General features: G+C 40.6%; 1 protein-coding gene across 2 annotated transcripts in view; it reads left to right on the forward strand.

The window, feature by feature from the left end:
• The window catches only part of BRCA2 (BRCA2 DNA repair associated), a 90,223-nt gene that overhangs the window by 17,296 nt on the left and 58,383 nt on the right, over positions 1–14,544 (forward strand). For both annotated transcript variants that reach the window (XM_073662511.1, XM_073662512.1), the window contains exons 9-10: positions 554–1,393; positions 5,976–10,583. In XM_073662511.1, the coding sequence (XP_073518612.1) occupies positions 554–1,393; positions 5,976–10,583 (5,448 nt within the window). The remainder of the gene's footprint in view (positions 1–553; positions 1,394–5,975; positions 10,584–14,544) is intronic.

Below are 14,544 nucleotides of genomic sequence, written 5' to 3' on the forward strand. Positions count from 1 at the left end.
TGACCGCAATAATGCGATTTGCATACTTCCAGCCACATTCCGACTAGACGTGTTCAGCCACTCTTAATTAATTTGTATTGAGTGAGGCTGCCCACGACTAGTCGGCACGTGACCACATGTATGCAAATTGTATACATATGGTCACGCATCCTCCGTTTCCGGCCCGGAGAATCCTGGCAGTGGTCACTGCGCGCTGTGAGGATTTGCAAGTCTGCAGTCACAAAGAGTGACTGCAGACTTGAACCCCACGCTGTGGATTTTCAAGTGGATGAGCCCAGTTGAATGACAATGAGGCCAATCCTTGTTTTTTTTTTCCATGCAGACGTAATGTGCATTGTCATTATTTTTTTGAATGTTTGTTTTTTGTTTTGTTTTTTTCTCATGAGGCGCAAACAAAATTTGCTAGCATTTTTCCTGCAGCATGTGATTACAGGGTTGCAAAACCAACATTTTCAGGCCTTGGATGGGGAATGTTGGCACACTTGATAATGATTGGCACAGTTTATAATGTCACCATCTCCCTGACTGTGTTTCTACTTCTGTCCTTTTTCAGCTGACACCCTTACTTCTGAAAACATGGAAAAGCCATCCGATTATGTGAAGGCACAACAGAAGAAAACTGTATTGAATGCTGTTCGAGATAAGGAAGCGTGCCAAGTGGTTGAGGATGCAATCGAAGGAATGGAGGATGTTTTGTCTATGTTTTTCACCAACGAAAAACCATTAGAACTTAGAAAAGTAAAGGTTGATAGAAGAATTAAAAGAAAAAATAAACAAATTAGTGGTGTCACTGGAAATAATGGTTCACTGGTAGAAAACCATGAGGAGCAAAGTGCATTTTTCAGTGTAGGGAACCTCAGCATAAATAACAAATTACTGCAGCCAAAGGCTTGTTCTAGAGAAATCTCGTTGTCTTACCAGTGGACTCCACTGAACCTCCCGGACACGTTACAGGAGGAGAGCTTAGCTGCTGAAGTTGGTGTTGTCGGAGATTGTAACAGGATGGAGAGTTCAGAATGTAATGATTTACAATCGGCTAGGGATAAGAGCGAGCTAAAAGATTCCTCTGAGGCAACGAAGACTAATCGAGATGGCCAATATAAGGATCACAAGGAGAAATGTGGAGAGACACTTTCTCACAATGCTGCAAATGCCAATAAACATCTTATGGGACTTGTTTTGGGTCCCTCCTTGTCCTCTGCGTCTCATTGTGACATTCCTTGGAAAGGTGACCAGAATCCTAAACCTATCCTGTCTACAGTGAAAAAACAGACCAAATTTTTATACAGCCTTAAAGTGGATTGTCAACAAACTGAAACGACAGAAGCGACTGATCTACTTTTGTTCCACGAGCCTTCGAATGATCTGGAAATGACTGATGTCCAGTCCAGAAGTATGTGTTTTCTAATTGGCAGTTCTTTTAACATTAGATAGGTTCTCTATTTTAGACAAGCACTTTGGATGTCTTAATAGGTCCTCAAAACTTCTCTATGTAGTAACACTGCTGGTTTTCTAATGCTGCTCGGTTACTTTGCATTTACTGATTGCAGTTGGTACCTGTAGATCCATATGTGATTGATTGTTCTCCATTTGCCAGCATGGCACAAAACCTTTAAAGGGAACCTGACTGCTAATGCATGATTCACGGGCATCGTATATCAGACACTTTTAGGATTTCAGCCATGTATGTTTGGCGGCTACTCCATCGCCGGCTGCCCTTGATTGACAGGTCTCTCCCTGCATGCGTGTATAGGGAGTCACTGGCAAAGGGAGGGGAGAAGCCGTCAGGCACATTCCTCTGACTAGTCTCCCACATGGCTTGGTCCCCGGCGGCTATGTTTTACTCTGGAAGGCTGCAATGTTTGAGTCAAACATAAATGGATGAAATCATTCAGTGTCTCATACATGCTGCCCGTGCATCGAGCAGCATTTATCAACCATCGGGTTCCCTTTTAATTCAAAAATTACTTCTGGACCGCCCATAGACTCTAAACTTCCAGACAGTCCTCACTTTACTCTGCTCTGACATTCTAAAATGTCAGTGCAGAGTAAGCAGACTGCAGGGGATTGTGGGGGTGGGGAGCCGGCTGTCAGACACAGCCAGACTCCTCCTAGGGAAGGCAGAGAGAGTTTTACTCTCAATGCTTTTTTGATCACTCAGTACACAGTGCTGAACCAGCACTTGTGTATATTGTTTAGGAAACACTGTCATTGAGACACAGTAAACTCTGCTATGCAGGCAAGAAGCTGAATTTCCACTATAATTAGGGCTAATATACCTTCAATAAAAGATGTATTATTATTAGTGTTGAGCGATACCTTCCGATATCGGGAAATATCGGATTAGATCGGACCGATACCCAAAAAATATCGGATATCGCCGATTCCGATACCGGAAACCAATGCAAGTCAATGGGACACAAATATCGGAATGAAAATAAACCCTTTCTTTCCTTGTAGGTTAATTCTACATGAAGGAAAACAACTAAGAATAATGTAGAATGTATTACATGAAAAGCCGGCAATTCAGCAGCGGCATACAACGGTACCCGACAATTTAGAACAGAAAGAATAGAGCATCACACATAGATTAGACACATAGAAACATGTCAGTCACATATATAAGTAGTACAGTGATAGTGTTGATTACTGTACTTGTCATTTAGTGTTAAAATAAAGGATTTATTAAAAAAAAAAATGGCGTGGGGTTCCCCGTAATTTTAGTCTCTAGCGGAGGTTAAGCAGACGGCTGGGGCAGATGTTTGAAGCCTGGGAAGGGGGTAATACCCACGGAGCTTCCCAGGCTACTAATATCAGCCCCCAGCTGAATACCTAGCCTTTACTAGCTATTAAAATGGGGGACCCCCAAAAAAATGATGTGGGGTCCCCCCTATTTTAATAGCTAGCAAAGGCTAGGCAGACAGCTGGGGCTGATATTAATAGCCCAGGAAGGGTGCCATGAATATTGGCCCCCTCCCAGGCTAGAAACACCAGCCGTCAGCCGCCCCAGAAATGGCGCATCCATAGGATGCGCCAATTCTGGCACTTAGCCTTGCTCTTCCCACTGCCCTGTAGCGGTGGCAGTGGGGTAATAGGGTTGGGGTTGATGTCAGCTTATAATGCCAGCTGACATCAAGCCCAGGTTAGTAATGGAGAGGCGTCTATAAGACACTCCCATTACTAACCCCATAGTCAAAGTTAAAAAAAAAACACAAACACCCAGAATAAAGTCCTTTAATTGAAATAAACACACAATTCTTTATTGTTCTAAATTAAACCATACTTACCATCACGCCCATTCCAGCTGAAGCTAAGGTCTTCTGCAATAAAAGTAAAATAATAAAGCAACATCATCCTTGCCTTTCCATGGTTCCCACGACGGCTCCAGCTCTGCAGGCATGCTTGCGCTCTGCAGTGTCTCTGAAGGATGACAAGCTGGATGGCAGTGCTCAGCTGTGATCCAGCCTGTCATCTCAATGCCATCCCAGCGTGGGAGAATTCTCCTGCTCAAGCTCTGAGCGCAGGAGAATTCTCCCACGCTGTCGGTGACGTGCATGAGGTGAGCTGAGTTCATTGGACATGAGCTCACCTCATGCACGTCACTGACAGCATGGGAAAGTTCTCCTGCGCTCAGCGCTTCAGCAGGAGAATTCTCTCACGCTCACTGCAAGCGCAGGAGAATTTTCCCACGCTGTCAGTGACGTGCATGAGGTGAGCTGAGTTCATTGGACATGACCTCGGCTCATCTTTATGCCGTCACAGCGAGACACTGAGGAGCGCAAGCATGCCTGTGCTTCTCAGTGTCTGCGGCATGGCAAGCTGGATGGCAGCTTTCGGCTGCGATCCAGCCTGTCATGTGAATGTAGCAGAGCTGGAGCCGTCGTGGGAACCATGGAAAGGCAAGGATGATGTTGCTTTATTATTTTACTTTTATTGCAGAAGACATTGGCTTCAGCTGGAATGGGCGTGATGGTAAGTATGGTTTAATTTAGAACAATAAAGAATTGTGTGTTTATTTCAATTAAAGGACTTTATTCTGGGTGTTTGTGTTTTTTTTTAACTTTGACTATGGGGTTAGTAATGGGGGTGTCTTATAGACGCCTCTCCATTACTAACCTGGGCTTGATGTCAGCTGGCATTATAAGCTGACATCAACCCCAACCCTATTACCCCACTGCCACCGCTACAGGGCAGTGGGAAGAGCGAGGCTAAGTGCCAGAATTGGCACATCCTATGGATGCGCCAGTTCTGGGGCGGCTGACGGCTGGTGTTTCTAGCCTGGGAGGGGGCCAATATTTATGGCACCCTTCCTGGGCTATTAATATCAGCCCCCAGCTGTCTGCCTAGCCTTTGCTAGCTATTAAAATAGGGGGGACCCCACATCATTTTTTTGGGGGTCCCCCATTTTAATAGCTAGTAAAGGCTAGGTATTCAGCTGGGGGCTGATATTAGTAGCCTGGGAAGCTCCGTGGGTATTACCCCCTTCCCAGGCTTCAAACATCTGCCCCAGCCGTCTGCTTAACCTCCGCTAGAGACTAAAATTACGGGGAACCGCACGCCAATTTTTTTTTTTTTTTTTTAATAAATCCTTTATTTTAACACTAAATGACAAGTACAGTAATCAACACTATCACTGTACTTCTTATATATGTGACTGACATGTTTCTATCTATCTAATCTATGTGTGATGCTCTATTCTTTCTGTTCTAAATTGTCGGGTACAGATGCTGAATTGCCGGCCGGCTTTTTTAAAGAGACGGTGCATGAAAACACTATTATTTTTTTAAATAAATCCTTTACACTAAATGACAAGTACAGTAAGCTGAGCTCTGCCATCCAGCTTGTCATCCTTCAGAGACCCTGCAGAGCGCAGGCATTATGGGAACTTCCGATTCCGGTATTCAATGTTCTAAAAGTATCGGAATGCTCAACACTAATTATTATACATGTTGCCCCCCCCAAAGACCTTTTATGGGTGGGGTCAGAGTGAGCAAAATACATTAAGCAAAAAAAAAAAAAACTAACTGCAAGTCTGAATCATTCTTTCTAGCCCTGCCCCTGTCGAAAAAAAAAAAAAGTGTCCAATATATAAAAAATCATTTCTATGGGAAGGGAAACTATTTAAAATAGTTCTAGCAATCTTTTGTGGTAGTAAAAAAAAAAATGTAACATGAAAATAGACAAGTTTTACCTATTTTTCTTTACATCAGTTGGATAATTCTGACTAGCGTTTATAACTCTTTAGGTCAGGTTTCCGTATGTACAGTGCTGTCCGCTGAGCACAACTTCGGGGTTTTCATTTTCATCCTCAAAAAAACAGGATTCAGCTGGAAGTTTTTATGAATGTCTGTAAAAAGAACGCTGCCAGGATGGTTGAAGGCCAGATATTGTCCAAAAGGACTCCTTCAGCCTCATAATAGTGAATTGCTCCTCCGTTCAGACTCTGCCAGGGTTTCCGATAAAATACTGTTTTTCTGGAATTGCAATGGAAACCCCGATGCAGCACTTAGTGAAAAGCACTGTATTGTGTGTGAAGCTAGCATAATGTCTTTTTCTGAGCTCCAACTGTTTGGATTCATGACCACAAACCCATTAAAGTGGAGCTGAACTTTCATGCGATTTTATAAATCGGTTTAGTAAGATCCCAGAAGAAGACAGATAAGAGTTGCAAGCTCTTTAAATGCATATAAAGAATTCCTCCCAATGTGTCCATGTCCTTTGAAATTTTTCCCACTATCATGGCTGGCACGCTCACATGTAATGAGAGACAAGAATCACTCATTTTAATGGTCATCAGCCAGACCACCACTGATCTATCATTTTATATCTCCTATCGGAAATTTTATATAATTTACTAGCATATTACTGTTACAATTACATCTGAATATATAAAAAAGCTATAGCGTTTTATCAAATGTAACTTTTTTTTTATATATCATATATTTAATATGACCTTGTATTATTTTTCTCCTTAGGATCATTGACTTTGAGAAATTCTGAATCGGCAAATAACCCATCAGAAGTAAAGCCGGTTATAAAGGAAGATGATGATGACTTTAAAGAAAACTGCATAGATATCCAAGAAATAGAAGAAACTTTGATGAATAAGTTGAAGACACATCCAACAGCAACCTCAGTGGTAAAATCGAACCTAAATAGAAGAGTCATGTCCTTGAGTAGAGGTGATAAAACCGAGCTTCAAGGGGCAGAATCAGAGAGCGCCTCCCAGGTGGAAGATGGGGTATTGCATCACTCTGAAGCAGTGATGGATCACAGCCGGACCAAAGTCATGAACTCTGTGACGAGTGGTCTAGATAGAGATGATTATTCACAAGAGAATCCTTTTGTCACAAGGAGCAACTGTGAGACTATTTCTACTAATCTACTCCCTGCAAAAGCAGAGTCTGAAACCATTAAGAGAACCTGCAGCGATTTACTTGTAAGCACGAATAAGAAAAGTTTCGAAGGCTTTAAAACTGCATCTAATAACAAAATACACATTTCAGAAGAAAACCTTAGAAAAGGAGAACTTCTGTTCAAGGAAAATGATTCTCTGCCCATTTTAAATCCTACTAAAATGGTAATCGAAGACAAAAACTCTTTAATTATGATGGCTAAATCTGATGCTACTCTGACACACAAGGGATTCCAGACAGCGTCACGTAAGGAAATCCTAGTCACAGATGGTGAAATAGTCAAAGGGAGTATGATATTCCAGGATATTGAAGCAGTAATCTTTCAAAACCAAAGCAAAAGGCACAAAATGTATATGTCCTCTAACATACGGTCTGAACAAGATGAAGTGTCTAGTAATATCAAACCTAATTCCACAAGGACTTTGGATGAGATATCACAACAGGAAAACAAAACGCGCATTAACTCAAATCTGTGTAAAAAGCCCACTTTAGATAGGTCGGTAAAAGGCAATGAGAGCCTGAAGGAATATCCAGTACGGATAGTGGACTCTACTCCTACAAAGATGTGCTCAAGAATCTTGCATGGTTTATCCAGTGGAGTCAACTCTCATTTACATGACATCTTTACGGAAAGCCAAAAAGCTGAAATCAATGAGCTTTCTTCTATTTTAGAGAATGCGGGCAGTCAGTTTGATTTTACCCAGGTTAAGAAAATAAATCTACTTGGACTAGATAATGAAAACCTGCAAAATGCAAAAAGCTTTAGTGATTCTCAGAAGCTTAATACATCAGATGTCTGGACAGATGTGGACTTCAATGATAGCTTTTCTACCGGAGAAGGAAATGCAAAAAACAATGCTGTCATCATAACTTCAGAATCTGAAAGTAAAAGTGTCGCCGAGACAAATGTTTGTGACATAGATAATATATCTTTTCAAGACTCGTTCCTAAAACATAGGGATGGACCTGTGGGTGAACTGGCAAGTTGTAAATCTGGTAACATTACTGATGAGGATTTAATCAAAGCGATTGAGATGTTTAGTGATTTGGAAGAAAAGCGAAAAGAAAAAAATACCATAAACCAAGTATCTAATCACCAAACTTTTCCCATTACCGATTATAATAGTCCTGCTGTACAGTCTGTTAATATGGCACCAGATATTACACAGTCTACCGTTGTACCATCCCATGCACAGACCAAAGAGAATTGCTCTTCAGGACTGACTGATGAGCAGGAAAAAAAGTGTAAGGTTGATGAAAAAATTGCCCCCAAGTTACAACCAGAAGCAGAGTCTGTGCACAATTATGACCATGTATCTAACAGCAATCAAAACTATTCTTCACTTTCACGATTGCCTACAATGCCGGTTGGGTTTGCTACTGGAAAAGGAAAGCTGATTAATATTAATAAAGCTTCCTTAGATAAAGCAAGAACTATGTTTAATGATATATTGGATACTGACCTATGTGAGGATCACAGGAGAACAGGCGAAGTGCAAGAACCCTCAAATTTCTTATTTGAAACCAATGTTAATCAGGCTAGTACCATTTTTGAAGGGAAGGAAATACTTGGGCCAAAGTATGACCAGCCGCCAGACGCTTTCAGTAAAGCACCCAAAAGTTTTTCTACTGGTCCTTCTCCAAAACCAAAGAAGACATTGCATTTGGTAACAAAGGTGAATAAGGAGTTGTGTCTGAAGCAAAATAATGCAACATCAACGATGTCCCCTTTTGGCACTGCAAGTGGTAAACGTGTTCATTTTTCTGAGGAGAATCTAAAACAGGTTCACAAAACATTCTCAGAAGTAGATGATATTCAGGTGGCAGAGCAGCAAACAACTGGAAATGTCTCGCTGGATTCTGCAGTAAATCCTGATAGTTTTCTTGACTTACAGAACAAATCTTTTCTAGTAAAGGAATCCACTGCTCACTTTCCCCAACAAGGTTTTAGCTCTGCAAGTGGTAAAATGATAAATGTCTCTCATAGATTTCTACAGAAAGCTCAAGAAATATTTGCAGATATTGAAGAACCTTATGATTCAGATGTGAGACAAAGAAATACATCCAGTGTGAGTAATTCTAAAGTCGTCAAGATTTATGGTGTCTCGGATGCTCTGGATCACAGAATGAACCCCTGTGTAACACAGGCTGGAGAAATTATACCTTTGGTTCACCAGATTTCAGCCCGAGAGGGCTCTGAAGTATCGGCAAATATAACAACTGTAGATAATGTCTCCAACAGAGGAATGTCTAATAAGATTTTGAGTGAAGGTGAAAACCCCAATATAATATCTCTTAGCACCACTGATGGGAAATCTGTTCAGCTGTCTGATGACTTGATGAAGAAAACTCAAGAAATGTTTACAAGTATAGATGACCGCCTCTTGTCCTATCAGGACAAACTTGGCAATATAATCAACCAAACTGAAATAAAAAATACCAAATCCTGCTTGCCTCCATTAGGTTTTAGTACAGCGAGAGGTAAAACTGTGGCAGTGTCTCAAAGTTCCCTCCAGAAAGCAAGACAGATGTTTGCAGAAATTGATGAGACTGTAGCAGGACTTACATTAAAGCCCGAGAAAACTTTGACTAAAAATGTAGACGCCCAAAAACTTCCATCCCATGCAACAGAAGGTAATAATCTAAAACCATATCTGAATCAATGTGGTAAGGATGCTTTTGGAAAGGTTTTAGCGAAAGGAGTGGATAAAAGCGTGTGTTCTCTTCACCAAGAGACGACCTGCGGAAAGATGCCATTTTTTAGCACAGCAAGTGGCAATCAAGTTCATTTATCAAATAAAGCTTTACAAAAAGCTAGACAGATGTTTGCTGACTTAAGTGATGAAGTGGTAGATCAGTCACTCCCAAATGATGGTGTGGAACAACATCGGTCACTCCCAAACGATCGAGTGGTAGATAATCATCAGTCACTCCCAAATGATGGTGTGGAAGAACATCTGTCTCATCTAAATGATGGTGTGGAAGAACATCGGTCACTCCAAAACGATGGAGTGGTAGATAATCAGTCACTCCATGAAAGTATCCCAACTGGTGCTCTAATAACCAATAGAAATTTTGATATCCTACATAGTCCTATGATGCAAGTAAATTCCTCAGTTGTGGCTCTCCCACCCATTGCTTTCAACACAGCAAGTGGAAAAACTGTGACAGTGTCTCACGACTCTCTCCAAAAGGCAAAACTGCTTTTTGTTGATACTAATCCACTAGATGTTGTAGGAAGTTCACAAAGTACTGCAACAATGAAAAGAAACCAACATGAAAAACGTGGAGGCTTCTCTGCGGTTGACTTGTGTCAAATCAATAAGAGATCGTCTATGACAGGGAAAACTAGCAACATTTTTTTTGAAAGAAAGACCAGAACTGACAGCACAGAGCTAGTGATAGAAGATGGTTCTGTACCCAAGATGCCATGTTTTAGCACAGCTGGTGGTAAATCTGTAACAGTGTCAGAGGAGTCATTAAAGAGAGCACGAGAAATCTTTTCTGAAGTAGATAATGGCTGCTTATCGCAGCATGATACTTCTGTAGATATCCACTTTAATCCTAAATCAGCAACTGCAGAAAAAGAATCAGTAAGAGACTATAATATAGTGCCTGAAGCGGCAGAAATGAAATATTCCCCTAAAGTGCCTGCAAAAAGTTTCTTTGGATTTAGTTCTGCTAGGGGGAGGCAAGTGTGTATTTCCGAGGAAGCACTGCAGAGAGTGAAAGGCTTTTTTGAAGAATGTAATACTAATGAAAAATTAGATTTTCCTCATGGAAATGAGCCTAGAAGAAGAATGAAAACGCTTAATCCATTACTGAACAAACATTTAAAAGACTCTGTCACCAAGCCTGACAACTTACAGAAGAACACTGCTGAAGGCAACGGAGGAAGTAAAATTACTCCATCTACGTCTTCTATCAGTAGACGTCCACTGCCGAGATTTGTAACACACTCCACTCCTTTCTATGGTGCGGAGACAACTAATTTGTACATTACGTCATCTCACACTCCTGAAAATGATTTCGAGATCGAAGCAGCAGAAAGTGCAAAAGCATTCATGGATGATGAAGATCTCACAGATGGTTTACCTCCATGTTCAGATAAGCTGCCAAATATTAGAAATGGAAAAAGGTTACGTTCCGATGATGGCACGCAACGTGGTATGTGTTTTGTGGGTTTTATACTTTTGACTAATATTTACTTGATTTATTTTTATGCTTGTAAGTTTACAGTTCTTGGTTAAAACACTGTGTGCTTTTTATGAATGGACTAGACTTGTGTTTTGTGTTCGGCTTCCGTGTACAGTTTGGGTATATCCAAGGATTGAGAGCTCTACTGTAATTGGTGATCTTCATATTTTTAAAGCCAAAAAATATTAAAGGAGTTTTCTGTCACTAATTTCTTAGTGTTAGTAAGATATTCGGAGAAAAAATAGAAGTGTCACACACAGGATACCAGCATCAGCCTGCCCTCCACCCCACTTGATAAGAGACTACGATTTTAGCCATATGCCACAATCCTGTGGAATTGTGGTTTATAGACCAAGAAAACAGACGATTGCAGGATGAAGTCCTCCAAGGGGAAAAAATAGTTACAAAGATATGAAAATTCGAATCATCCCTTTCTTCAAAATTAAAAAGAAAAAAGCATATTTAGTATTGCTGCAACTATAAAAAGTCTAATTCATCAAAATGTAAAATTAACCATTTATTTAAATTTAATTACTATAAGGTTAATTTAAAAAGAAAAAAAACTCCAGAATTGCGATTTTTATTTTATTTTTTTTTTCCAACACCTCTGGCAAAAGATGCTATGAAAATTTGTCAAAACATTGTATGTAACCCAATATGATATGAATACAAAACATCAGCTTTTCACTCAAAACATACCGTAAGTCATCATATAAGAGAAAATATATCTGCACTCTGAAATGCTAAGAATAATAGATTTAGAAAATTGGAACTGCATTACTGTCATAGAAAATAAGTAAACGCTACATTGTGTACATATAGAATATTGTAAAAAATGGAACTGCAATATTGCTATAGAAAAATTACATATATTGGCCAATTTATGCGCTAAGTACCTTCTTTTTACTGAAAATTTTCTATAGCAATATTGCAGTACCATTTTTCTAATATTCCATATGTATATATAATGTAGCATTTGCCTTTTTTCTATGACAGTAATGTAGTTCCAATTTTCTAAATCTATTATTCTTAGCATTCAGAGTGCAGCTGTCACGCAAGGTGTGCGAAAGACTTAAGTGCAACACAAAGAGAAAAGGAGGGAGGACACCCAAACACTAGGGAAAGGGGGAGTAGAGACCCCTAGGCCGATCTAATATTACCCTGCCGTCCCTGTATAGGTTCCACACTTATTGCCCAGCAGGAACCGAAGCCCTGGATGTCCCTAGATCTTGGCCCTAGATAGAGGGGGAAGGGTTGAGCACTGGTCAGACTCCACTACAAACTAAAGACAACAAGGTAGACAAACAAAGGGGATAAACTTAGCTTGAGCAGACACCAGAGTAGTAACAAGATTCCCCCCAAGGGCACCAGAGAAGAAGCTAGCTGACTGCTAGTGCTTCAAGCCTGTACATAGAAGTATCACCGGCGATTCCCTGGAGCAAACAGTGTTTTTAACTTACAGGTAAGGGTGTGTCAATCAGCAGCAAGAGGGAGGTCGCCGATGGATCCAAAAGGAAGAAGGATTAAGAAGGCGTCTGTAATGTCAAGCGACCTTGTACAGCTAGATCCAGGGCGACTGTCTATTAAACCTGACACACCCGTGACAGCAGCTATATTTTCTCTTAGAATTGTTGTCAAGGCTGGCACCTGTACACACTTCTTTGGATGTGCTGGTCAGTTTTTCGGTTTATAAGTCATCATATAGCTCCATTGCTGGAAAAATGAAAACGTTACAGGTCTCCGACAATGGCAACACAAATTACATTTTATATATTTTTTTAATAAATGCTGATTTTCTTTTTTTTTCTTGACACAAATAATAAAATACTCAAGACAATAGCAGAATTCTTTTTTTTTTTCTTCACCATTCCACTACACTTGAATTTTGTTTCCATTTTCCAGTGCATTATATAGTGAAATGAATAGAGGTATACAAACCTAAAAACTAGTACCTCAAAAAAACAAGCCCCCATACAGCTAAGCTGACAGTAAAATAAGTTATGGCTCTTAGAAGAAGGGAAGGAAACGAAAAAGGGGACAGGACACTAAAACGCAACTGCGGTCCTAGACCTAATGTCTCATGCAGTTTAGCTGAAGTTACATGGGTTCTTGTGTTTGCATTAGCTAAAGGCTCTCAATTGCCTTTTTCCTCCGAGGAGTAGACCATGTCTGCCCACCTACTAGGACTCAAGAAAAAATAGAAGACGTAAGAAATATAAAACATGTTGTAGATTAGTACGTTGTTTTTGTTTATTAATGTTTTTGAGGGTAATGGATATTGCTGTGAAAAAGTTTAAAGCGTGGGAAAAAAATGCTGTAAGAATGCTTTAGAATATAGATGTGTTAAGTTTTTTATTAATAAAATGCAAAATGAATGAAGAAAAGCAAAATTTAGATTAAATAAATTGTGTGCTCCATGAAGGCTACGAGAGAGATTTTACGGTAAGTACAAATATCCTCCTTTGGTGTGACCGCCCTTTGCCTTCAAAACAGCATTAGCTTAAAGGAGTATTCCCATCTCCAAGATCCTATCCCAATATATAGTAGATGTAATAATAATATTAGCAAATACCTCCAATTAGAAAAATTCAGCATAGTTCTTCTGATTCGCTATCTTTCCTCATGTGCAGGCATTGCAGGACCTTGGGTATCCATGGTTATGACCACCAGCAAACTGTCAGTGTATATCAGTGGTCTAACCATGGATACCTAAGGTCCTGCAATGCCTGCACATGAGGAAAGAGATATAGCGAATAAGAAGAACTATACTACAGTCATGGCCAAAAGTATTGAGAATGAGACAAATAGTAATTTTTCCAAAGTTTACTGCTTCATTTTTTGTAATGGCAATTTGCATATACTCCTGAATGTCAAAGAGTGATCAGCTTAACAGCAATTACTGTACTTGCAAAGTCAATATTTGCCCAGAAAATGAACTTTAACCCCCAAAACACATTTCAACATCATTGCAGTCCTGATTTAAAAGGAGCAGCTAACATCGTTTTAGTGATTGATCCATTAACACAGGTGTGGGTGTTGATGAGGACAGGGCTGGCGATCAATCAGTCATGATTAAGTAAGAATGACATCACTGGACACTTTAAAAAGAGGCTGGTTCTTGGTATCATTGTTTCTCTTCAGTTAACCATGGTTATCTCTAAAGAAACACGTGCAGCCATCATTGCACTGCACAAAAATGGCCTAACAGGGAAGAGTATCGCAGCTACAAAGATTGCACCTCAGTCAACAATCTATCGCATCATCAAGAACTTCAAGGAGAGAGCTTCCATTGTTGTCAAAAAGGCTCCAGGGCGCCCAAGAAAGACCAGCAAGCGCCAGGACCATATCTTAACGGTTTCAGCTGTGGGTTCGGACTACCAGCAGTGCCGAGCTTGCTCAGGAATGGCAGCAGGCTGGTGTGAGTGCTTCTGCACGCACTGTGAGGCGGAGACTCTTTGAGCAAGGGCTGGTTTCAAGGAGGGCAGCAAAGAAGCCACTTCTCTCCAGAAAAAACATCAGGGACCGACTGATATTCTGCAAAAGGTACAGGGAGTGGACTGCTGAGGACTGGGGCAAAGTCATTTTCTCTGATGAATCCCCTTTTCGATTGTTTGGGACATCTGGAAAACAGCTTATTCGGAGAAGAAGAGGTGAGCGCTACCACCAGTCTTGTCTCATGCCAACTGTAAAGCATCCTGAAACCATTCATGTGTGGGGTTGCTTCTCAGCCAAGGGAATCGGCTCACTCACAGTCTTGCCTAAAAACACAGCCATGAATAAAGAATGGTACCAGAATGTCCTCCAAGAGCAACTTCTCCCAACCGTCCAAGAGCAGTTTGGCGCCCAACAATGCCTTTTCCAGCATGATGGAGCACCTTGCCATAAAGCAAAGGTGATAACTAAATGGCTCATGGAACAAAACATAGAGATT

This window comes from Phyllobates terribilis, unplaced genomic scaffold (genome assembly GCF_046119375.1).
Source record: "Phyllobates terribilis strain yellow unplaced genomic scaffold, ASM4611937v1 Scaffold_2__4_contigs__length_985480577, whole genome shotgun sequence".
NCBI classification, from domain to species: domain Eukaryota; kingdom Metazoa; phylum Chordata; class Amphibia; order Anura; family Dendrobatidae; genus Phyllobates; species Phyllobates terribilis.